The following is a 27754-nucleotide window of genomic DNA, read 5'->3' as shown; positions in this document are numbered from 1 at the left end:
TAATTTCATGGCTGCAATCACCATCTGCAGTCATTTTGGAGCCCAAAAAAATAGTCTGACACTGTTTCCACTGTTTCCCCATCTATTTCCCATGAAGTGATGGGACCGGATGCCATGATCTTCATTTTCTGAATGTTGAGCTTTAAGCCAACTTTTTCACTCTCCACTTATTAATAAAAAGTAAATACTGGAGAATAGTGTAAAATGCCATAGTATGTCAGACTAAAGCTTTAATTTTCCCATCTCAAGCCACTGGGTCAAGAAATCAGTAGGCCTTAATCAGGTTTTTGTTGTTATTGTTGTTTTTAAATAAAGTGAAACAGAACAGTAAATAGTGCTTACCCTTACTACCTGTGATGCACTCTGTTTCGTTAAACTTTTGTTCATGTTATATATGTTTGTTTACATGTGTGTGCTGGGTCACAAATGTAAAATCTATTTCTTTTGGCGAGTCATGGTCAAAATTAGATTTGAAAGCCACTATTCCTTTAGACAACAGAGACTTACAAAGGTCTCAAAGAGAGTGTACAGTAAAATTTGTATTTATAAAATCATGTGGGCAGTAATATAAAGCAGTTTTTCTAACTGCTGGGAGCCTCAAATTCAATTTAGCTACTCTCCACCAGTTTTGTTGTCTTTTTTTTTTTTTTTTTTTAAAGTGGAACAGAACAGAGTTAAAAAGAAAGCAAAATGTATCAGAAGCAGCAATTAAAATGTTTGGTTTTTCTTTTCTTTTTTGCATTTACACACACACAAGTTCTGTCACAATGTACAATAAATTTATTAATTTTTACTTAAATGAAATTAGAAAATTTTCAAAGCCATTAGAGTTATTAGTTGGCAGAGAAAGAGACAGGGGACAGGGAAAAATTAATGATTTCTCCAACAGGACAAAAGAGAAAATGAGGGTTTGAAGCCACAGGAGATTAAAAAAAAAAAAAAGAATGTTAGATTCTAAAGCAATTTAGGAAATAGAAAAGAACCATCACAGGAGATGATTACACTGGAGTGGAGAAAGAAGAAAAAGGCAAATTAACTGAAATTTTTTTTTAAAGTTTTAAAAAGTAGAAAAAGACAGCATTCTATAATTCCACACATCTACAAGAGAATGCTCAGGCTCCTTACCATTGCATTTATAACATATGTCTGCTAGCTTTTATATTTCAATTTTTCTTCCACTGTACTCACAGACCCTGCTCCCTAAGCAAATAATACCATTTCCATGAGAGTTAATACTAATTTAATAAAATATACTATTTCTCCTCAGGACTTTGTATGATTTCTGACTCTACAATGTTAAATGTTATATTATCAAATTACATAGAATAGGTCCCTAAAAAACAGTAGCAAAATGAAATGATTAAGTATTGTAAATACTATTCACTTTTATAATTATTTCAAAAAAGGATTCATGATGAAAATATTCTAAGGGTAATATTCATGTATTCTAGTACTAACTAAAGGATACAGTCCCCTGTAAGTGTTTTTTATTCCTTAATTCCATGAATAGTTAATTTATGTAATGATTAAAAAAGCAAACATAAACCACACCATTAAGGAGTCTTTAATCGCAGGCAATGACAAATGTAGAGAATTCTACAGGATTCCAAAGAACTAATGAAGATTTAAATTTAATTTCTCTTACCATCACCTTACCATTGCTGTAAAAAAGCAAGTAAAAATACATACAGGAACAATTGCACTATAGATACCTGGACTAGTTTTCTTAGGTAGAAACTAAAAGGCAGTGAATTATTCCTAAACTCTCATACAATCACTGTTTAACATAGTAATTAGGAATTTCCCCTAAATCCATGCTTAGGCAGTTACCCTAAAGCTCACTGTTATGGGTTAACAACCGCGAGCTCACTGCATACATGCGATGGTGACCTTATCATCACTCAAGTGAGATAATGTGTGGAATAATTTCTACACAATTTGCTCCTCAATAAATGAGTGAGGAAACTAACAATGATTTACTTTAAAAAACAAAACCAAAAACCAACCACCTCCTTTTCAAAGATAAAACTTTACAAAAAGAAAAAAAAAAAAAAAAGCCTATTATTGCTTCCCATTTAAATATAAAGAAGTATTTATTTAAATATCCCCAAGTGAGTGCTTAAAACAGAGGTATCAAAACTCCTTTCTCTAAGATAACCTTCCAAAATACATAAATATACACATGTATGCACCTAGACATATTCAAATATCTATAGACATATAAACTGAACTACTTAAACACTATTCACCAAGTCTTTTAGAGGGCTGTTAGTCAATTGATTTTCCCTCCCAAAATAAGTTCATTTTTCAGTTGAAACAATTTTTCTGAAGTGGTAAGTAAAAGCAAAAAACAGAATAAGACAGATGGTACTACAGTGGTTAAAAGCATAGACCTGGGGATTACAAGCTTGCATCTGAGTCATTTGGTAGTTCTGTGACCTGAGAAAGTTACCTAAAACTCTCCTTACCTCAATTTCCTCGTATGTGAAAAGTGTTAGCTACAGTTATATTTGGGAGGATGAAAATACACACAGAAATATCTCATTGTATTGTTCATTACTTTGTTGTCCTTTGCAAATAATTGTGCTTTTGTACATATTGAAGGTTTGTGGTAACCCTCCAAGGAGCAAATCTATCAGCACCATCTTTCCAACAGCATTTGTTCAATTTATGTCTCTGCGTCATGTTTGGTAATTCTCAAAATATTTCAACTTTTTCATTATTATTTTATTTGTTACAGTGAAACTTGCTCAGTGATCTTTGATGTTACTACTTTGCCTCACTGAAGGTTCAGTTAACATTTAATTTCTTTTTAGCAATAAAATTTTTTAGCAACCAAATATTTAACCAAAAATATCTTTAATTGAAGATGTACTTTTTTCAGACAAAATGCTACTGTACACTTAACAGACATGACAGTACACTGCAACTATAATTTTAACATGAATATATTGAAATTAATAGAATTTCTAAAATTCACATGATTTGCTTTATTGCTGTATTCACTTTGTTGTGGTGGTCTGGAATGAAACTCACATTATCATATCTCCCTTTCATATATATGTTACATATTTATATAAAAATTTAATAGGAACTACCTTTGGCAATAAAAAAAAAAGTGACATTTTTCTTTGTATTTTCCAATAGTCCCCATTTTCTACAGTAAGTATGTATTAATCATACTAGGGGACAAGGGCTTTCCTGGTGGATCAGACGGTAAAGAACCTGTCTGCAATACAGGAGACCCATGTTCAATCCCTAGGTCGGGAAGATCCCCTGGAGAAGGAAATGGCAACCCATTCCAGTATTCTTGCCTGGAGAATCCCACGGATGGAGCAATCTGGCAGAGTATTGTCCATGGGTTGCAAAGAGTTGCACACAACTGAGTGACTAACAACAACAGCAATGACAACAAAAATGGGGACAAAGTGATTTTAAGAAACTACATGGAAAACACAATGTCCAAAATACAATGAAAAATCACCCATCACAGTAAGAACGACAACAAAAATCACTACTTGAATGAAAAATAGACAATCAACAGAGCCAATACTGATATGAATTAGATGTTAGAATTATCCGACAAAGATTGTAAAGCAGCTATCATAAAAATTCTCCATCAATTACAAATTCTCTTAAAACAGGCAAAATTCAAGCCAAGAAATAGAAATGATTTTAAAAATTGAACCAAATGGCAATTACAGAATGGAAAACTACAATTAAGAAAGAAAACTAAAAACTCTTTAGATGTACTCAACAGTGGGAATTACAGGGGACAGAATTGATGAATTTGAAGACAGATCAACAGAATTTACCCAATCTGAAAAACAGAAAAAAGAGAAAAAGAAAAATCATTAAAAACAACAAGGTCTCATAGACAGATGGGACAATAATGAAAATACCTAGATCCATTCATTAGCGTCCCATGAAGAGAAGAGAAAGAGAAAAGAATATTCAACAAACGGCTGAAAACTTCCAAATCTGGAGAAAGATATAAATCTATGGATTAAACTGAGCAAACCACAGACAGGTAAACCCACAGATATTACAACTTGACACACGTATCTGAAAACAAAGGCAACTCTTGAAAGCAACTACAGAGAAAGGATGTAGGGCACACAAACTCAAATGCTAGTTTTCTCATCTAAAACCACATAGGTCAAAGAAAGTAACAAAAAAATTTTCAAGCACTGAAAAAAGAACTCTCAACCATGAATTTTGTATCTGACAAAATTATCTTTCAGGAATTAAGGGAAAACAGACATAGCAGGCAAATGAAAAACTAAAAGAATCTGTCATTTGCAGACATATCTTTCAAGTGGTTAAAAAAAAGTTCTTCAATTGATAAAACAGGACTCTTGGCACATGAAGAAAGAAGAAAGGACAATGGGAAAAGCACAAATACGGGTAAATAGACTCAACAGACTACCATTCTTCTCAAGAAGTTTTAAAATCATAATAAATGGATGAAATAAAAACTATATAGGCATAAAATACTGGAGTTCATAAAAAACTGGAATTCAAAGTTAAAAACCTGTTTATTAAAAGATATTATCAACAAAGTAAAAAAGCAAACTCTCAGAACAAAAGAAAATATTTGCAAACCAGTTATCCGAAAAGGGACTGATAATCAGAATATATAAAGAATTCCCAAAACTCAACCGAAAAAACCTGATTAAAAAATGGGCAAAGGACTGATATTTCTCCAAAGAAAATACACAAATGGACAGTAAGTACATGAAAAGATGCTCCATATCACTATTCAGTAGAAAAGTGCACATCAAAACACAATGAGAAACCATTTCACACCAATCAGAATAGCTATTATCCAAAAAGAAAAATCAAAAACAGAAAATACAAGTGATGGCGAGAATATGGCTCAATTAGAACCCTCAGACATGGCTACCATTAAAAACGGCCTAGCTACTACTGAAAGTTGCTCAGTCATGTCCAACTCTTTGTGACTCCATTAACTATACAGTCCATGGAACTCTCCAGGCCAGAATACTGGAGTGGGTAGCCATTCCCTTTCTCCAGGGGATCTCCCCAAACCAGGTATTGAACTGGGGTCTCCTGCATTGCAGGCGGATTCTTTACCAACTGAGCTATCAGGGATAGTATAATGCCTCAAAAGACAACATATCAAAAGATACAGAATATGCAAGGCCAAAAAGGTGTTAAGAGAGAAAGTGATAGCATTAAATGCTTACTTTGGGAAACAAGAAAAGTCCCAAATCAGTAACCTTAAATTTCTCAAGAAACTTAAAAAAAAAAAAAAGAGAAAAAAAAAAAAAAAAAAAACAAAAAACCCCAAAGCACATATTGCCAAAATAAAATAACTTATATAACCATTTAAAAGTGAATTCATAATTTTAAATCTCCAAAAGAAATAATAAATCCCAGGCTGAAATGTTTTCACGGAAAATTCTACCAAATATTAATACCAATATGTCAAAAACTCTTCCAAAGAGCAGAAGAGGGAACATGTCCTTACCCCATTCTACGAGGCCAGTATTACTCAAATAATGAAGCAAGACAAAGATATCACAAGAAAACTAGAGAAGAATTTCTCTCATCAAGACGAAAATTCTCAACATACCAACAACCTGAGTTCAGCAATGCTTAGCATACACCATACAGTAATGAGATTTATTCCAGGCACACAAGGCTGGTTCAATATTTAAAAAAAAAAAAAAAGTCAGCATAATCCACCACATCAACGTGCTAAAGAAAAAAATCATATAATCACATAAATTGACTCAGAAAAAAGAATTTGAAAATATCCAACACCCACTCATGGTTAAAAACTCACAGTAAACTAGGAAGAGAGGCAATCTACCTCAACTTGATAATGAGTATCTATCCACTCTTCTCAAAAAAGTCTACTACATTTAACATCATATTTGATGGCTTTCCACCTAAGACAAAGGACAAAGCAAGGATGTCTGCTCTTACCACTCTCATTCAACAGTATAGAATTTCTAGTCACTGTATATACAAGAAATAACATAAAAATCAGAAAGAAAAAACTCCCTATTTGCACTTGACATGATTGTCAATGTAGAAAATCCTATGGAATCTGTAAAAAGTCTCTTAGAACTAAAAGATAAGCTTAGCAAGGTCAAAGGTGCAAGACCAACATACATAAATCAATCCACATTTCTATATGCTAACAATAAACATGTGGAAACTTAACACAGTAATATTAACAAAATTGCTTCAAAGAAAACAAAAAAATTAATTACAAATTAAACAGGTATAATATAGGATTGCACGCATGCTAAGTTGCTTCAGTCATGTTCTACTATGTACAAACCTATGGACTGTAGCCTGACAGGCTTCTCTGTCCATAGGACTCTCCAGGCAAGAGTACTGGAGTGGGATGTCATGCCCTCCTCCAGGGGATCTTTCTGAACCAAGGATCAAACCCATGTCTCTTACATCTCCTGCATTGACAGGTGGGTTCTTTACCACTAGTTCCACCTGAGAAGCCTATTAATACAGGAGTGATATACTATTAACTATTTGTTAATCAGCATTAACAAAATGCTGATTAAAGAAAAAAGAACTAAATAAATGGAGACATACCATGTCAATAAAGATGTCAACTCTTCCAAAACTGATCTAAAGGTTTAATGCAATTTCTATGAAAATTTCAACAAAGTTTTTGTAGACATGAACAAGCCTGTTCTAAAATCTGTATGTAAAGAAACAAGTCTTAGAATAGCTAAAACCAAACTGAAAGGTGAGAGGAATCACTTTACCCAATATTAAGGCCAATCATCAAAAAAGCAGGAGAGTTTCAGAAGAACATCTGCTTCTGCTTTATTGACTGTGCCAAATCCTTTGACCGTGTGGATCACAACAAACTACGGAAAAGTTCTTAAAGAGATGGGAATACCAGACCACCTTACCTGCCTCTTGAGAAATCTGTATGCAAGTCAAGAAGCAACAGTTAGAACAGGACATGGAACAATGGACTGGTTCAAATTGGGAAAGGAGTACATCAAGGCTGTATACTGTCACCTTGCGCATTTAACTTATATGCAAAGTACATCATGCGAAATGCCAGACTGAATGAAGCACAAGCTGAAATCAAGACTGCTGGAAGAAATATCAATAACCTCAGATATGCAGATGACACCACCCTTATGGCAGAAAGTGAAGAGTATTTAAAGAACCTCTTGATGAAAGTGAAAGAGTGAAAACGCTGGCTTAAAACTCAACATTCAAAAAATTAGGATCATGGCATCCAGGCCCATCACTTCATGGCAAACAGATGGGGAAACAATGGAAACAGTAACATAATTTATTTTCGTGGTCTCCAAAAATCACTGCAGATAGTAACTGCAGCCATGAAATTAAAAGATGCTTGCTCCTAATCTTCAGAAAGAAGAATGGACCTAGAGGCATCAAGCTGCCTGACTTCAGACTATACTACAAAGCTACAGTCATCAAGACAGTATGGTACTGGCACAAAGACAGAAATATAGATCAATGGAACAAAATAGAAAACCCAGAGATAAATCCACGCACCTATGGACACCTTATCTTTGACAAAGGAGGCAAGAACATACAATGGATAAAAGACAATCTCTTTAACAACTGGTGCTGGGAAAACTGGTCAACCACCTGTAAAAGAATGAAACTAGATCACTTTCTAACACCATACACAAAAATAAACTCAAAATGGATTAAAGATCTAAAGTAAGACCAGAAACTATAAAACTCCTAGTGGAAAACATAGGCAGAACACTCTCTGACATAGATTACAGCAGGATCCTCTATGACCCACCTCCTAGAGTAATGGAAATAAAAAAGCAAAAATAAACAGTTGGGACCTAATTAAACTTAAAAGCTTTTGCACAAGAAAGGAAAACCATAAGCAAGGTGAAAAGACAGCCTTCAGAATGGGAGACAATAATAGCAAATGAAGCAACTGACAAAGAATTAATATCAAAAATATACGAGCAGCTCATGCAGCTCAATACTAGAAAAATAAACGACCCAATCAAAAAATGGGCCAAAGAACTAAACAGACATTTCTCCAAAGAAGACACACAGATGGCTAACAAACACATGAAAAGATTCTCAACATCACTCATTATCAAAGAAATGCAAATCAAAACCACAATGAGGTACCGTCTCACACCAGTCAGAATGGCTGCTATCAAAAAGTCTACAAACAATAAATGCTGGAAAGGGTGCAGAGAAAAGGAAACCCTCCTACACTGCTGGTGGGAATGCAAACTAGTACAGCCACTATGGAGAACAGTGTGGAGATTCCTTAAAAAACTGGAAATAGAACTGCTTTGTGACCCAGCAATCCCACTGCTGGGCATACACACCAAGGAAACCAGAACTGAAAGAGACACGTGTACCCCAATGTTCATCACAGCACTGTGTACAATAGCTAGGACATGGAAGCAACCCAGATGTCCATCAGCAGATGAATGGATAAGAAAGCTGTGGTACATATACACAATGGAATATTACTCAGCTATCAAAAAGAATGCATTTGAATCAATTCTAATGAGATGAATGAAACTGGAGCCTATTATACAGAGTGAAGTCAGAAAGACAAACACCAATACAGTATATTAACACACACACACACACACACATATATATATATATGGAATTTAGAAAGAAGGTAACAATGACCCTATATGTGAGACAGCAAAAGAGACACAGATGTAAAGAACCGACTTTGGGACTCTGTGCGAGAAGGCAAGGGTAGGATGATTTGAGAGAATAGCATTGAAACATATAGTATATTACCATATGGGAAATAGATCACCAGTCCAAGTTCAATGATGAAACAGGGCACTCAAAGCCAGTGTACTAGGACAACCCTGAGCAATGGGATGGGGACGGATGTGGGAGGGGGGGTTCAGGATGGGGGGCACACGTACACCCATGGCTGGTTCATGTCAATGTATGGCAAAAACCACTACAATATTGTAAAGCAATTAGCCTCCAATTAAAATAAACAAATTTTGGGGAAAAAAAAAAAATATGCTTGCTCCTTGGAAGAAAAGCTATGACAAAACGAAACAGCATATTAAAAAGCAGAAACAACTTTGCCCACAAAGGTCTGTCTAGTCAAGGCTATGGTTTTTCCAGTAGTCATGTATGGATGTGAGATATGGACCATAAAGAAAGCTGAGCGCCAAAAGACTGATGCTTTTGATACATGTTGTTGGAGAAGATTCTTGAAAGTCCCTTGGACTGCAAGGAAATCCAACCAGTCCATCCTAAAGGAAATCAGTCCTGAATATTCACTGGAAGGACTGATGCTGAAGCCGAAGCTCCAATACTGATGCAAAGAACTGACTCACTTGAAAAGACCCTGATGCTTGGAAAGACTGAAGGCAGGAGGAGAAGGGGACAACAGAAGATCAGATGGTTGGATGGCATCAGCGACTCAACGAACATGAGTTGAGCAAGCTCCGGGAATTGGTGATGGCCAGGGAAGCCTGGCATGCTGCAATCCATGGGGTCACAAAAAGTCGAACACAAATGAGCGACTGAACTGAACTGAAGCAAAAATATGAACATCAATTTAAACCATATCTTTCATGGAAAAAAAAAAGAAACCAAAATGGATCATGAACTATAAAACATAAAACTATAAAACTTTTGGAAACAATCAAAGGAGAAAATCTATGAGGCCCAGGCTAGGAGTTCTTAGACTTGCCTCCAGAAGTGCAACCTTAAAGAAAAATATTAATAAATTAAGTTTCATTAAAATTAAAAACTTTTGCTCTGTGAAAGACCTTGTCAAAAAGAGAAAAAGATAAACTGCAAAATAAGAGAAAATATTCCCAAACCACATATCAGATAAAGGACTAATATTTAGAATACATAAAAAACTCTGAAAACTCCGTAACAATCCTATTGGAAAAGGGGCAAAAGATTAACAGACATTCCACCCAGGAAGATAAACAGATGACGAATTAGCACCTAAAAAGATTTTCAGTATCAATCACTAGGGAAAATGCATATCAAAACCACAATAGAATATCACTAGGCATCTATGTGAACACCTTAAATTAAAAACTGTAAGTAGTGAGGATACAGGAAATCAACATCACTCATGTATCGCTGGTGAGAATGTAAAATGACACAGCTACTCTAGAAAAGAGACTGGCAGTTTCTTATAAAAGTCAATATGCACACAATCCAGTAGTTGCGCTCTTGGACATTATTCTAAAAAAAAAAATTATGTTCACACAAAAACAAACACAAACGTTCACAGCAGTTTTTTTCTCATAACAGTCAAAACCAGAAATACCCAAATGTTCTGTGATAAGTTAATGATTTAAAAACTACTACATTCATGTCACAGAATACTACTCAGCGACCAAAAGGAACTATTGGAAGTACTGATACAAGCAACAACTTGGATAAATTTTGAGGAAATTGTGTTCAGTGGTAATTGCTATCCCAAAAAATTACATACTACACAATTCCATTTATATAATCTTTTGGAAATGACAAAATGAAGAATAGATTAATAGTTGCCAGGAGTTAGAAGTGAAGAAAGGTGGGTTTGGTTATAAAAGGAAAACACGAGGGGTCCTGGTGGTAATGAAACTGTTCTGAATCTTTACTTTGGTGATGAGTTCCAGAAAAACATCTATTTCTGCTTTATTGACTATGCCAAAGCCTTTGACTGTGTGCATCACAATAAACTGTGGAAAATTCTGAAAAGAGATGGGAATACCAGACCACCTGACCTGCCTCTTGAGAAACCTGTATGCAGGTCAGGAAGCAACAGTTAGAACTGGACGTGGAACGACAGACTGGTTCCAAATAGGAAAAGGAGTACGTCAAGGCTGTATATTGTCACCCTGCTTATTTAACTTATATGCAGAGTACATCATGAGAAACGCTGGGCTGGCTGAAACACAAGCTGGAATCAAGATTGCTGGGAGAAATATCAATAACCTCAGATAGGCAGATGATATCACCCTTATGGCAGAAAGCGAAGAAGAACTAAAGAGTCTCTTGAAAATGAAAGAGAAGAGTGAAAAAGTTGGCTTAAAACTCAACATTCAGAAAACTAAGATCATGGCATCCAGTCCCATCACTTCATGGCAGATAGATGGGGAAATAATGGAAAAAGTGGCTGACTTTATTTTTGGAGGGCTCCAAAATCACTGCAGATGGTGACCGCAGCCATGAAATTAAAAGATGCTTACTCCTAGGAAAGAAAGTTACGACCAACCTAGACAGCATATTAAAAAGCAGAGACATTACTTTACCAACAAAGGTCCATCTAGTCAAGGCTATGGTTTTTCCAGTGGTCATGTATGGATGTGAGAGTCGGACTGTGAAGAAAGCTGAGTGCCAAAGAATTGATGCTTTTGAACTGTGGTGTTGGAGAAGACTCTTGAGAGTCCCTTGGACTGCAAGGAGATCCAACCAGTCCATCCTAAAAGATATCAGTCCTGAGTGTTCACTGGAAGGACTGATGCTGAAGCTCAAACTCCAGTACTTTGGCCACCTCATGCGAAGAGCTGACTCATTTGAAAAGACCCTGATGCTGGGAAAGATTGAGGGCAGGAGGAGAAGGGGAGGACAGAGGATGAGATGGCTGGATGGCATCACTGACTCGATGGACCTGAGTCTGAGTGAACTCCGGGAGCTGGTGATGGACAGGGAGGCCTGGTGTGCTGCGGTTCATGGAGTCGCAAAGAATCAGACATGACTGAGCAACTGAACTGAACACATGCAATGAAACTGTATAGATTTAAATGCATACCACAGACACACACTGTACACAGAACTGGTGAAATCTGGGTAAGATAAGTGAACTCCACCAATTGAAACTGATTCCTAGTTGTGATACCACCAGATGCTGCCATTGAGGAAAAATGGGTGAAGGAAACATCTCTGCATTATTTCTTACTACTAAATATGAATCTACAATTACCTCTAAATAAGTTCACTTTGAAAAATCTGAGCGATAAGTCAATATTTAGGTAGATAGACATGGATGAAAGAAAAATATGGTTCTACTATTATACATGTATCATAACTGTGAACAATTACTAACTACAAAGACTTTATAAAGAATTGGTCTTTCCCTTAGTTCGAGACAGATAAAATAGAAAGGAATATGACAAGTAACAATGTTACAATGTTCACAGAGTGAATACAGAAAATCTATTGGAATAATGTTTCACTCACAGATATCATACAGCTACCACCCATGGTTAAACATGGATCTTTTTGCACTATAATAATCAGACATACATTTAAATGTTTCCCATCTTTCAATACAACTATAGACAAAAGAGGAAATATAAGTCACTAACTCACCAAGAAGCTAGTTTTTCCTTCCTACAGTGAAAAAAAGACAATAAAAGAATGAAGGCCGTTTCTCAAGCAGTAAATGTGCATTTAATCTGCTGTAAAATTATCCAAAGCCATTTTTAAAGATGCAGGATTTTTAAAGACACAGGATTACCCAGTCTATCAGTCAGTTCACGATGCCATAACAAAATTCCATATACTAGGTGGCTTAAATAACACAGTTGTTTTACTTTTTCACAGTTCTGCAGACTAAATCCAAGATTAAGGCGTCAACAGTTCAGGCTCAGTGGGGAAAAAATCTGCCTGCAATGCAGGAGACACAAGAGGCATGAATTTGGTTCCCAGGTCAGGAAGATCCCCTAGGGAAGGAAATGGCAACCCACTCCAGTATTCTTGTCCAGGAAACCCCTGGCAGGCTGCAGTCCATGGATTTGCAAAGAGTCGGACACAAGTGAAAGACTACAAACACACAACAGAGTCGGTTTCTCGTGAGGCATCACTCCCTGACTTACAGATGGCCACTTTCTCACTGTGAACTCAAACGGCCTTTTTTCTGCACACGTGCACTCCTTGTCTCCTCCTCTTCTAAAAACACCAGTCCTAGTGAATTATGGACCCACCTTATGATCTCATTTAACCTCAATTATCACCTTAAATGTCCTAACTCTACAGTCACACTGGAGGTTCGGGCTTCAATCTATGAATTTTGGAGATATAATTCAGTCCATTATACCCAGTGATTAGTCAGTTCTGGAGTATATTAAGTTTTGTGTGGGTACACTTCTATCTGTGTATATTATATGTACTGGAATGGGTAAGACAAAGGAACAAGCGTAGCATCTACATTGGAAATCCAGTTCTATTAGTTTTCTCAACAATAAAAAAGTGGATAATATCTATTCCCTCTATATAATTATGAAAATTAAATGAGATAGCCTATGTAAAGTACCTAGAATATAGTAAATGATTACTCAATAATGCGCCTCTGCCTTTCCACTTTCTTCCCCACACACAAAAAATTTTTAAACATTTTATTACTCAAATATAAAAACATTTGAAACATCATGGGAAATGGATTCCCAACCACTACCTAGATGTGTGACCTCGAGTCACTCTACTGGAGTCTGTTTTTACACTGGGCAATGACAGTTTCCTCTATCACTAAAATGCTATTTATCTATGCATATCACTGTCCTGATTACACAGTAGTTCTCTCTTATCCTCAGGGGATACATTCCAAGATTCACAGGCATGCCTGAAACCTTGAATTAGTATCGAATCCCATACACATTCTGTTTTTCCCATATACAGATATCCATGATAAAATTTAATTTATACATTAGGCAGAGTAAGAGATTAACAATAATTAATAATAAAATAGAAAATTATAACAATATACTGTAATAAAGCCATGTGAATGTAGTCTCTTTCACAATGTCTTATTGTACAACATAACACCTTTTGCATTTCAACTAAACCCTATCACACACTGATGGTATATTTTGCAGTTTAAGGTGCAACAGCAAAACTATCATGGATTTCTTTTTCCTTCACAATTTCAGACAGAAGATTCACTCCTACCACAGATCATAATCGCAGCATATGATTTCTTTTGTTCCCTATTAAGAAGAAAACTTTCAGCTTCTTCTGACATATCCCAATTGCCAAAATCACTACTCTTGCGCTTTGGGGGCATTATTAAGTAAAATAAGGCTTACTTGACACAAAACTGTGATACTGCAAGAGTTCTGATCTGAACTCCAAGAAACAACTACTATGTGAAGGCAGGATACACTGGATATGATTACAAAGGTATGATTCACGTCTGGGCAGGATGGAGTAAGATTTCATCACACTGCTCTGAAAAGTGTCAGTTCAGTTCAGTTGCTCAGTCACATCCGACCTTTGTCACCCCATGGACTGCAGCACTCCAGGCCTCCCTGTCCATCACCAACTCCCAGAGTTTATTCAAACTCATGTCCATTGAGTCAGTGATGCCATCCAACCATCTCATCCTCTGTCGTCCCCTCCTCTTCCCGTCTTCCATATTTCCCAGCATCAGAGTCTTTTCCAATGAGTCAGTTCTTTGAATCACGTGGCCAAAGTACTGGAGTTTCAGCTTCAACATCAGTACTTCCAATGAATATTCACGACGGATTTCCTTTAGGATGGACTGGTTGGATCTCCTTGCAATCCAAGGGACTCTCAAGAGTCTTCTCCAACTCCATGGTTCAAAAGCATCAGTTCTTCAGTGCTCAGCTTTCTTTACAGTCCAACTCTCACATCCATACATGACCACTGGAAAAACCGTAGCTTTCACTAGACATACCTTTGTTGGCAAAGTAATGTCTCTGCTTTTTAATATGCTGTCTAGGTTGGTCATAAATTTCCTTCCAAGGAGTAAGCGTCTTTTAATTTCATGGCTGCAGTCACCATCTGCAGTGGTTTTGGAGCCCCCAAAAATAAAGTTTGACACTGTTTCCCCATCTGTTTGCCATGAAGTCATGGGACTGGATGCCGTGATCTTAGTTTTCTGAATGTTGAGCTTTAACCCAACTTTTTACTCTCTTTCACTTTCATCAAGAGGCTCTTTAGTTCTTCTTCACTTTCTGCCATAAGGGTGGTTATCATCTGCATATCTGAGGTTATTGATATTTCTCCCAGGAATCTTGATTCCAGCTTGTGCTTCTTCCAGCCCAGCATTTCTCATGATGTACTCTGCATATAAGTTAAATAAGCAGGGTAATAATATATAGCCTTGACGTACTCCTTTTCCTATTTGGAACCAGTCTGTTGTCCCATCTCCAGTTCTAACTGTTGCTTCCTGACCTGCATACAGGTTTCTCAAGAGGCAGGTCAGGTGGTCTGGTATTCCCATCTCTTTTCAGAATTTGCCACAGTTTATTGTGATCCACAGTCAAAGGCTTTGGCATAGTCAATAAAAAAGAAATAGATGTTTTTTCTGGTTGTTTTTTCAATGATCCAGCAGATGTTGGCAATTTGATCTCTGTTTCCTCTGCCTTTTCTAAAACCAGCTTGAACAACTGGAAGTTCATGGTTCACGTATTGCTGAAGCCTGGCTTGGAGAATTTTGAGCATTACCTTACTAGCATGTGAGATGAGTGTGACCTGTGTAGTAGTTTTAATATTCTTTGGCATTGCCTTTCTTTGGGATTGGAATGAAAACTGACCTTTTTCAGTCCTGTGGCCACTGCTGAGTTTTCCAAATTTGCTGGCATATTGAGTGCAGCACTTTCACAGCATCATCTTTCAGGATTTGAAATAGCTCAACTGGAATTCCATCACCTCCACTAGCTTTGTTTGTAGTGATGCTTTTTAAGGCCCACTTGACTTCACATTCCAGGATGTGTGGCTCTAGATGAGTGATCACACCGCTGTGGTTATCTGGGTCATGAAGATTTTTTTTGTACAGTTCTTCTGTGTATTCTTGCCACCTCTTCTCAAAATGTTCTGCTTCTGTTAGGTCCATACCATTTCTATCCTTTAATTGTGCCCATCTTGCATGAAATGTTCCCTTGGTATCTCTAATTTTCTTGAAGAGATCTGTAGTCTTTTCCATTCTATCATTTTCCTCTATTTCTTTGCACTGATCACTGAGGAAGGCTTTCTTATCTCTCCGTGCTGTTCTTTGGAACTCTGCATTCAAATGGGTATATCTTTCCTTTCCTCCTTTGCTTTTTGCTTCTCTTCTTTTCACAGCTATTTGTAAGGCCTCCTCAGACAGCTTTTTTGCTTTTTTTCATTTCTTTTTTTGGGGGATGGCCTTGCTCCCTGTCCCTGGTACAATGAAAAGTGTACACTTCTTCAAACTATGACTTGCCTATATTTGGACATTTTCATTTAGTATTTTGGGACTATGATCAACCGAGAGTAACTGAGATGGTGGAAAATGAAGCCGTGGATAAGGAGAGACTAGTTTAACATCATAGGTTTTTGTTGTTTAGTCACTAAGATGTGTCTGACTCTTTGCAACTCCATGGACTGTAGCCCACCAGGCTCCTCTATCTGTTCATGGGATTTCTCAGGCAAGAATACTGGAGTGGGTTGTCATTTCCTTCTCCAGGGAATCTTCGTGACCCAGGGATCGAATCCATGTCAACTGCACTGGCAAGCAGATTCTTTACCACTGAGCCACCAGGCAAGTCCCATAATGTCATACACTGATGCTACAAAAGCTACTCAAATTTTCTATAAAACTTAAGAGAATTAGTATAAAATTTCAAAATCACTCTTTAATTCTTCCAAAACTATCCTCTTAACATGAAAAATACATTTGAATGATGTGTCAATAGGTTAATTTTATCCTCTTTCTATATCATTAATGCCTTATTGTCCAGCTAGACTATACATTCTTTTATATTTCTGTCCCCCATAATGTTCATTGTTTCACTCACAAAATCATGTAATCACTGAAATACCTAAAAGGCTTATCCAAATCCCACTGATGTGGTTAGACATAGGGAAAAGTTATTTGTAAATGTTACCTGATAACTATTTTTTATTTAGCCCACAACAGAAATATACTCCAGGTGATTTCAAGATAACACACCTATACATACACATATATTTGCATATTCAAGCAATGAGCCATAAACAACATGCATATTCAGCATTTGTGGTTTAAAATTAAGATCATGGTGGTCAGATACAAAATATATTGTTGGGATAATTGGACCATTTGTTGAAAGACAATTTGCCATGTAGACCCTAAGAAAAAAAACTTAAAAGTACTTGCCCTTCCTCGTATGCCTCCCCTAATTACTAGCACTCTAATATTATCTAATATTTACTTGTAGATGAATAACACATGCAGTAGGCAGTTACTCTGACACCCCCAAGAAACCAACCAAGAGTAACTGAGATGGTGGAAAATCAAGCCGTGGATAAGAAGGGACGAATTTAACATCATATACTGTTGATGCTGCTGGTGCCCTTGTATAGCCCACTCCCACGCTACATGTAGACAGTCGCATGATTAGCACTGGCCACTGGAACACTAGCAAATATGAAGAACACAGAGCTTTGGCATGGCCCATCTTGTCCTTCAGAACACTCCCTATGGAACCCATCTGCCATGCTGTGAAGAAGTTCAAGCTAATGGAATGAAAAGAGTATGGGCAGGGGGTGGGCTATTGGGACATAGACACACACACACATGTCCAGCTGAAGTACCAGATCTACAAGTTAAAAAGCTACCTTGGACATTACAGCCAACAGGCGACACATGGAGCAGTCCCCATCAAGCCTTGCCCAAATTTTAGAATTAAGAGCAAATAAATGTTTTAGCAACCAAGTTCTGGAGCAAAGCAATACACAACTACAACACCAGTAAATCAATTAGGGCAGTTCCTATTAGGCAGCCAACAGGCGACACATGGAGCAGTCCCCATCAAGCCTTGCCCAAATTTTAGAATTAAGAGCAAATAAATGTTTTAGCAACCAAGTTCTGGAGCAAAGCAATACACAACTACAACACCAGTAAATCAATTAGGGCAGTTCCTATTAGGTTCCTATTAGGTAGGCAACCAAAAAATGTCAGCAGTAATAGTGGTTACTGTCAATAACAAAAGTTCCATCAACCTACCCCCACTAAGGTATTCTTTGGAGTATCTGAGCTGCTCTTAAAGGCAATCTTTCATTTCTGTAACAGCTAGTAAACAGGGAACGAAGCAACTGAAAGACCTCTTCATTTTCCCCTTCTTCCTAAATTACCCCTGTTGGATTTTTGTGTTGTTTTGTCTCTGTCAATAATGTTTGCCTGGTTTCCTGAAAGTGACTAATCTATGACCCAGACTAATTCAAGCCTTTAGCAGTGCTCTCAGAGAAGGCACCCCACTCCAGTACTCTTGCCTGGAAAATCCCATGGACAGAGGAGCCTGGTAGGCACAGTCCATGGGGTCGCGAAGAGTCAGACACGACTGAGCGACTTCACCTTCACTTTTCACTTTCATGCACTGGAGAAGGAAATGGCAACCCACTCCAGTGTTCTTGCCTGGAGAATCCCAGGGACGGGGGAGCCTGGTGGGCTGCCGTCTATGGGGTCGCACAGAGGCGGACACGACTGAAGTGACTTAGCAGCAGCAGCAGCAGCAGCGCTCTGTATTCTCAGTTACTGTAGGCACCCCCTTCAACCTACTCCACACCACAGGTAAATAATTACGAGTTCTTGGAAGAAAAGCTATGACCAACCTAGACAGCATATTAAAAAGCAGAGACATTATTTTGCCAACAAAGGTCCTCTAGTCAAAGCTATGGTTTTTCCAGTGGTCATGTATGGATGTGAGAGTTGGACTATAAAGAAAGCTGAGCTGAAAAATTGATGCTTTTGAACTATGGTGTTGGAGAAGACTCTTGAGAGTCTCTTGGACTGCAAGGAGATCCAACCAGTCCATCCTAAAGGAGATCAGTCCTGAATATTCAATGGAAGGACTGATGCTGAAGCTGAAACTCCAACACTCTGGCCACCTGATTTGAAGACCTGACTCTAAAAAGACCCTGATGCTGGGAAAGATTGAAGGTAGGAGAAGGGGACGACAGAGGATGAGTTGGTTGGATAGCATCACCGACTCGATGGACATGAATTTGAGCAAGCTCCGGGAGCTGGTGATAGACAGGGAAGTCTCGCATACTGCAGTCCATGAGGTCAGTTGCAAAGAGGTGGACATGACTGAGCAATTGAACTGAGGACAGACACTTTACTCAAGATCAAAAAATTATACTCATTAATTTGTAATTCTTTTTTACCTGACAGAATTATTAGGCAAAGGTCAAAGGAATCAATTACTGAAAACATACCTGCTATTTTTCCTCTAAAAACTTACTGATCCTAATTATATAAATCTTATTATTTTAACTCCCATGACCATGTGCTCATACTTTACTCATGATATTTTTCTTCAGCTACTGAAGTTACTTAATTTTCTGAAAGTGAAAGTTGCTCAGTAGTGTCCGACTCTTTGCGACCCCATGGCATATACAGTCCAGGGAATTCTCCAGGCCAGAACACTGGAGTGGGTAGCCTTTCCTTTCTCCAGTGGATCTTCCCAACCCAGGAATCCAACCGGGGTCTCCTGCACTGCAGGCAATTCTTTACCAACTGAGCTATGAGGGAAGCCCATTTAACTTTCTACTAGATCAAAAACTCTCTTGGAAGAGAGACTCATGAAGAAAAGGAATATCTTACTCATTGCTGTATCTCTTAAATTAAGCCCCTACTACACTGCTCTCCTACTTATACAAATATCTGGTCATGTTCATGTCCATGTCATGTCCATACCTAATCTTTGCAATTCTCACTCCCACTTTTATTAAGAAATGACTCACCCAGAGTTATAATGCAGTGACAAAATTAATGAACACTACATGTCTTAGTACTAACATTTAACAATTATTTGACTTAAGAATGATTTATATTTTTGTAGAAACAGTATGATTTTTAAGGAAATGAAAAGTATTATTTACATTCTTTATTTCTTTTTTCTTCAACCTTCAGGCTTGAGAAAACTTGCATCTTAGATCTTAGGTCCAGGATAAGATCTAGTTAGCCAGACGCCACACAAATAATATCAAGGGTGAAGCAGGCCTGGTGGAGACCACAGTTAACTGTAGAGCTCAGAACTTCAGTGGGGCAATCACTACTCAGCTATAGAAAACTATTCTCCAGCACTAGCAGCAACCAGGTAAAGCCAAGTCTCAAGTGATGCTAGAAATCAAGACTTCTTAAACATGAAGTTTTGCTATTTTTAAAAGTGGCAACTAATCCACTCAATGCTCCAAATACACTAAGAGCAAGCATTATGTATCTCTCAACTGGATTCAGCCCAAGAAGCTCCTGCTACTGCAGGCTCATAGTTTAAAACCCCTATACATAATAGAAGGTGGACTAAAAGAATCACACTACTTTACTGTCACCCCTCACCTCTGAGGAAGAAAGTAAGAAAAGAGGACCACGAAAAAAAAGCTCCATTATAGTAAACGAAGTATCAGTGAAAAACTCCTTTAACTTTTCTCTCTTTGGGGAAAAAAAAAATTATTAGCTGTTTTAGATACAGGACATTTTCTACATAAAAAATGTATGCAGAGAATATTTTTCTTTTAAAACTTTTTTCCTAAATTTTGCAAAAAAAAGAGTATTCAAATAAATGTAATAGGTACAATTATACAAACTTAAACTTCTGGCCTTAACCAAATGAATGCAAATGCTCAGTAATAAACATGAGACTAATGATTCACCATGTACACAGAGAAACAAGATACAAATAATAGTGCTATTATATTTGCACTAGTGTATCTACATATTGTCACTTGATTCTTTTGTGACCAACAGCACTGAACAACCTGGACACATGGTTGAAACTCTGATTTGGGAACCCTAGTCTATCTAACAAACCACTGTGAACTCGAACCTCCTTAATATAAATAATAACTAAATATTATTTAGTTATTTAGTTATTTTAGTCACAATAACTAAAGTGACCAGTCACTGATAATCATATATTAATTTAGCCAAAAAAATTTCTTCAATACTTTCATGAAAGATTTTACATTATTTAACCAAGTCTCTAAGGCTTTTCCCTTTATTTAAAATTAGGAATTTATAGAAAACATTTGAATTCCATCTCTAAACGTGCTAAACCTGCTGAAAGCCTTTAAATTAAAATTTTGATATAATTAATCATGGTAGACAGGCCCTTGGAATTCAAAACATTCTCTCAAATAGCTATTAGCATGGAAGTTCCTATAGAATTGGTAAGCAATTTAATGATAAAGTTATATATTATTTGAGCTAATTTATTGAGCACTTACTACGTATCAGATACTGTGCTGAATACATTCAGGGATTTCTCATTAACCTTAAAAAGTATCATATGAGGGAGATGCCATTATTACCCCATTTTACAGATGGGGAAACTGACCTTTGCAAGATCACACAGCTAGTAAGTAGCAGAGTCAGGATTCCAACCCAAATCTTGTCTAACTTCAGAATTTGCACACTTAACCCCTACACTATATTGCCTCCAATAAGTCTGGATTGATATCTAAGATAAAAAAAAGAGTGAAATTTGTACTTCTCGGTGGCAACTTTTAAAAACTATACTGAAACAGACGATACTTTTTAGAACATGAACAATTCTCATATACACAGTTACACAAATAATCTTTTTACTCCCAAACCCAAATGATGAAAATCTTACAATGGACTTCTGACAAGTATAATTTTTCTTAGGTTCTCATTTATATTTATTACAAATTTAATTGGAACACTGTTTTCTGTTCATTTCTGCAGTGAACCTAAAACTGCTCTACCAAATAAATTCTATTTTTAAAAAACCTTAGAACTGCAACACACTAAATATGCTTAGTTCAATTTAGTTAAGAACTGGCGTAAGACTATATTCTTTCATTATGAAAAGCTGAACTTTATCATAACCACTGGGCCCTTAATACTTAAGTAGTTTTGAAAAAAAGGCTTAAAGATGTGTAAACTGTGCTGTAAATTTTGAATTTTTAATACTTTCAGAACACCTTCAGAGAAGTCTGCAATATGTAGATAAGAAATGATAAGCTGAAATTAAATTAGACAAAAAATTGAACTCATGATGAACAATATAAAAGGAATAAAACTCCCCTGTTTCATGGCTGACATAAGATTAACTTTACTTTTCCATCAAAAGATGTATGTAGCCTTAAGTCAAAAAATGTCTTAATTTGTTAAGTCCTTTCTAAATCTTCTAAAGAAGCTTATCCAAAAAAATAAAAGAAAAAAACACACACAGACACAAAGAACACCTTCAACTGTCTAGAGTGATTGTCAACACAGGAATCAAATCTTTCTTCCTCTGATACTTCACCAAGGTTGTCAAAATTCTAAAGGACAATTAAGACAGATATGAGGGATCTATAAAACAAGTTTTGCCTACTGCCCATCAACATGTTCCTCTCAGAATCCAAACCTAAGTTCACTTACGAAGAGAACAAGGGGGAAGGTACTATATATATAAAAGTCTTTGTCCTGCATATTCTGCAGAAGATTGTCAAAATTAATTTTCAAATAGAATACTGTATTTGCCACCAACAAAAGGTGTTGAAGGGAAGCACAATATTAATTTTAGTTCGTTTCAATACTGTACTTACAAAGTTTCAACTTACAGAAGAATTATAGTAGCATATTAGTAAATGGGAATTCTACTGCACATGTTAAATATTGTTGGAGTACAGGCCATTAACCACACCAGTAATTAACAGAACTTTCCTTTCTCGCTGACCCACGTTCTCAAAAGCAATCCAAAGACTTTTCTGCATCGCAATGCTTTCAACAGCCAGAAGCCGGGAATTGCAGGGTAACAAAAACAAAGCAATCCGACCAAGGCATGTTTCAAACAATACTAGCACGATACTCACTCAAATATTCAAAGCTTCTCACTAATCGTCTAGCTTCAACAGGGAATGCAACCAGGTTAATACAGACTACGACTGCCTCGGTAGCTGCAAGCTCAGCTGAATCCCAGGACGCCACCTCAATCTGCAAGGGACAGAACCATATCCGGTTCTCCCTGGATACACATTTTCCCATGCTTCCCATCTTGAAAACTTTACATCTTACCAGAGGAGCAATAAATATACCAAGACGCCAGGGAGTGTGCCTGTAGGGAAGATGAGTGATCAAATTAAATCCGTACGCACGGAACCTTGAGCTTCAAAACTTTTTCTGAACGAGTCACAGCTGAAAGCACTACGAGTCACAGCTGAAAAGAACTAGACCTGTTTTCCTATTTCTTTCCGAGGAGTCAGCTTCCCCCCAAAACGCCAGTCTTGACTTACTGGTTAGTCGGAGGAGCGGTCAGCGGGATGGCCACCTCTTCCTCCTCGTATTCTGGTCCATCCAGAGAGTCACCTTCGTCCACTGTTCCCAGGCCAGCGCCCAAAGTGGGCAACTGAGGAGGAGGCGGCGGCAGAGGAGGGAATCCGCCGCCGGCCCCGAAGGTCTCAGTAGGCAACGAAGTGGTCCCCTTGGCGACAGCCATCTCCCCGCCGGCTCCGGCGGCGGCGACACCAGCCACGCCGGCGGCAGCGCCTCCGGCTGACAGTCCGACTCCCCCCGGGGTCCCCGCCACAGACCCAGGTCCCAGGAAGCCTGACCCCAGAGCGGCTCCGCCACCTAGAGTCGCGGCCACGCCGGCCTCCGCCAGCCCAGGAAAGGGGGCGGCGGCGGCCACGGGCAGGGCCGCGGGGATCTTCACCCGACACACCGCCGGGTAGGCACCCGAGGCCGCGGCCGCGCCGCCTCCCGCTGCCCCGGCGGTGACCGGGCCGCCCTCCTCACCGCCGGCCTCGGCCGCCATCATGTTGAAGCCCGCTCTACGCGGCCCTACCCTGCCCGCCCGGGAGCCCCCAGGGGCCACCAGGCCCGGGCTCCGAGCCGCCCCACCCAGGCGCGTCCCCTCTTCAGCTCCCCGGGCGGAGGAAACAACAACAAAAGGAGAAAGCCCGCCGCCGCCGCGCCCCCTCTCCGGGCCACAGCCCAGGATCGGGAGCTCCCCGGGTTACGGGAAGAGAAGTGGGCAAAAAACCCCAACGCCTGCACAAACGCCGCCCAAACCTTCACCTTCCACACCCACACTCGCGCGCACTCACACACACACACACACACACATGCACAGAAGCGAAAAACTTCCTGGCTGCACTAAAGAGGAAGGGAAGCGAGGTGGGGGGGAAAGCGGCTTGGGGCGGCTGCTGCTCCCTCAGCCGCCGCCGCCGCCACCGCTTCTTCACCACCCCAGTTCCGGCCACCCCCACCGCAACCACCGCCGGTGCCGCTGCAGGGGCTGGGGCCACTGCGGCCGCCTCATCCTCCACCGGGCTGAGGCGGGAGGGGTGGGGAGAAAAAGAGGAAGGGGGGCGGGGTAGCGGGGAAATCAACCTAAAGGCTCCCAACCTGGAGCGCTAAAGTGACATCGACGGAGAAAGGAAGGCGGGGCACGGGAGGAGGGGCGGAGGGAAGGAAGGGCGGGGAAGGAGGGGCGAGAGGGCAGCTTCTGCGCAGGCGCACTCCCAGCGCGGAGGCGGCGGGTTTGGGTGGGGGGTGGCGCGCTGGGACTGGAGGAGGGAAAGGAAGACTCTGGAGGGAAGGAAGCGGCGGGGACGCGCGGTGTGCGGCCGCGCTCGCCGTCCCGAGCCGAGGGGAGCGCGTGGAGGCGCGGCCGAGCTCGCCGTCCCGAGCCGGTGGGGAAGCGCGTGGCGGCATAGCCGCCTCGCCGGTCGGTGTGGCCGGTGGCGCGCGCCTGCCTGACTGGGCTTTGTCTGAGAGGTGGGTTAGGCGGCGGAGGGGAGGAGTGGGTCCCCAGCACGCGGCCGCTCAGCGCGGTAAAAACCTGTGAGCGACGAGGAGGGGTTATTGAAGAGGGAGGAGAGAGGGAAAGAGAAAGGAAGATGCGGCGAAGCCAGTTCCTCGCTTCCTGACCTGTAGAGCGGACGCCGTGGCCGGCGGCGCAGAAACCCGACGGCCGAGGCCTGCGGGGGTGGCGGTTGGAGGGATACCTACCTGGAGGTCCGAGAGAGTCCTGTTAGTGTTTCCGTTGTCTTTTCATTATATAAATGACTATATGACTATTTCAAGTTAAAAAAAAATAAAAAATTTTAAAATAGATTCTAAGACTCATGCGAAGAGTTGACTCATTGGAAAAGACCCTGATGCTGGGAGGGATTGGGGGCAGGAGGAAAAGGGGACGACAGAGGATGAGATGGCTGGATGGCATCACCGGCTCGGTGGACATGAGTTTCGGTGAACTCCAGGAGTTGGTGATGGACAGGGAGGCCTGGCGTGCTGCAGTTCATGGGGTCGCAAAGAATCGGACACGACTTGAGCAACTGAACTGAAGACTCAAAACGAAATGGATAACTGGGGAGACCATATGGGGAAGGCTAAGAATTTTAGTAGAAGCAGTGGTTGTGAGTCGGATTTCTGTCACTGTACGCGTTTTGTTGTCTTCTCCGACTCTCCCTGTATTCTTTTTTCTTTTCCCTTTCTTTCACACCCACATACACTACCTTTACCACTGCAAGTCTGTTGTGTATAATAAGGTGTGGAGAGGAGAGGTCCCCAGACAACGCTAATCAATGCACTTTTTTTGCACAAAACACGGCAGGGCACACTCCACGGTACACGTATGAATGTACAGAGCAGTTTCAACCAGCAAATGTCAAGAAGGAGCCAACGTGTCAGCTACAATTATGTATCCTCAAAAATAATAAACTGAAATTTCACCCTTTACATATCCAAATACAATGGATTTTGTTTTTTATAGTGGAATAGGTATAAAAGTGTGCTCCCCTGGTAGCTCAGTTGTAAAGAATCCGCTTGCAATGACAGAGACGGAGGTTCGATCGCTGGTTGGGGAAGATCCGGAGAAGAAAATTGCAACCTATTACAGGGTTCTTGTCTGGGAGGAGGGACGAACACATGGACATCACATAAACAGAAGAACCTGACCGGGTACAGTCCATGGGGTCGCAAAAGAGTGGGACACACCTGAGCGACTCAACAACAAATGTATAAAGGTAGGTGGAGGAATCATTTCCTTTTTTTTTTTTAATTCCAGCATCTGTGATTAGACCTTTTGGATTCATAGATATTGCTTTTATTTTACATTCTCCTAGGAAAATCCCATGGACGGAAGAGCCTGGTAGGCTGCAGTCCATGGGTCGCTCAGAGTCAGACACAACTGAGCGACTTCACTTTCACTTTTCACTTTCCTGCATCGGAAAAGGAAATGGCAACCCACTCCAGTGTTCTTGCCTGGAGAATCCCAGGGACAGGCGAGCCTGGTGGGCTGCCGTCTCGGGTCGCACAGAGTCGGACACGACTGAAGTGACTTAGCAGTAGCAGGAGGAATTTCACATTAAATACCATTAAATATTGATCTTTGAGATTAATATGTTCTCTACTAAGGGTAATAGTCAAACCCACAAGAAGCACATTGAGGATGGGAAGGGGCTGTGTAACAAGAAAGCGAAGTTGCTCAGTCATGTCTGACTCTTTGCGACCCCATGGACTGTAGCCTACCAGGCTTCTCAGTCCATGGAATGTTCTAGGTAAGAGTACTGGAGTGGGTTGCCATTTCCTTCTCCAGGGGATCTTCCCAACCCAGGGATTGAACCTGGGTCTCTCGCATTGCAGGCAGACGCTCTGCTGTCTGACCCACCAGGGAAGCCTCATGTAACAAGAGGCCAAGAGAAAAAGGAAAAGACAACTAAAGGAGGTGGCAAGGTGCACACAAGATGTTTTCCTTTAGAAATGTCTATTTCCATAAGCCTGGTTGCCAAATCAATGACAATGTAATTAGTAGTAGTCCTAAGGACTCCTTCATTCTTGCCTCTTAATGCAGTAGGGAGAGTGAAGGACTGACTAATCACAATAATAATCTCAGACCAGCAATATCCCAGGAACTTGTTAGACATGCAAATTCTTAGACCCCCACCGCAGACCCTCTTGAATCAGAAAAATGCAGTACTCTTGTTTTAATGAATTCTCCAAATTTGCGCGTTTACGTTTAAGAACCAATATAGTATGCTAAACAAGAAAAAGGTATGCAACACCATTGTCGTTCAGAATGGTATGCAACACCTCTGAACATAAGACGCTGGACTGGCAGGTAATCACCAGCTCTGGGTTAACACACAGCATAGTTATTCTGCCTGAGATTCCAGGTCAGACTCACTAATTTGCAGAATTACATCCATTCCCTTTTCTGAAAATTCTTTAGCATCTAAAGGTCAATATTTAATGCAGTCCAACACCAATTACATACCAACGTGTACTATTTTGTAGTTCCTACACTGCAGACACAACTTGTAGTCTAACCTACTGCCTAACCTAATGCTAGGCATCTTTGTCAATTGCTTTGAACAGGTCTCGATTCTTTTAAAAAATACTAAATTAGATCAGCTCACATCTTTAGATATCAGTTGCTCATCCAGTGTGAGAGATCTACTCTGTATATATCAACCTAATACCACTGTCTTATATTATATTCAGTCTTAGAGTACTGTTGTCTTTTCCATCTAAAGAGATTACCACACATTTCTGATGAGATATTTTCAAATGTTTTACAGATTCTGTTTATTGGATGGATCTAGGCCTTGATCTTTATTATTCTTTGTGTACTCCTTTAAATCAGTCTTCTGTCTTCAGTGACTTATTTTTTTCCAAAAAAGGCTAAATGTTTTGCCTTCTTTATTTTTTTCTATTGCCTTTTTTATTATTCTATTCACCTTGACCTCTCCGTCTTTCATTTATAGTATCTACAGTCTAATTTTTTTCTGCTAATTTCTCCCTCAATTTCTACCTCTGTGTTTCCCTTTCCTTTTCTTCCAAGTCCCTGAATTTCCTGACATAGATAATGTACTCCTT

The 27754-nt window shown here is 39.6% G+C and overlaps 1 protein-coding gene across 3 annotated transcripts in view; it reads right to left on the bottom strand.

The window, feature by feature from the left end:
• RASA1 (RAS p21 protein activator 1) overlaps positions 1–24220 on the bottom strand; it is a 115896-nt gene extending 91676 nt beyond the window's left edge. For 2 of the 3 annotated variants that reach the window (XM_055563582.1, XM_055563579.1), the window contains exon 1: positions 23167–24220. In XM_055563582.1, the coding sequence (XP_055419557.1) occupies positions 23167–23690 (524 nt within the window). In that variant the 5' untranslated portion in view covers positions 23691–24220. Of the gene's footprint in view, positions 1–22746; positions 22875–23166 lie in introns of those variants that run through there. The other variant, XM_055563596.1, reaches the window with a different exon arrangement.
• Between the last annotated feature and the right edge of the window lie 3534 nt (positions 24221–27754).

The sequence above is a fragment of the Bubalus kerabau genome, chromosome 1 (assembly GCF_029407905.1).
Source record: "Bubalus kerabau isolate K-KA32 ecotype Philippines breed swamp buffalo chromosome 1, PCC_UOA_SB_1v2, whole genome shotgun sequence".
Lineage (NCBI taxonomy): Eukaryota > Metazoa > Chordata > Mammalia > Artiodactyla > Bovidae > Bubalus > Bubalus kerabau.
This window is presented reverse-complemented; position numbering and strand designations above follow the sequence as displayed.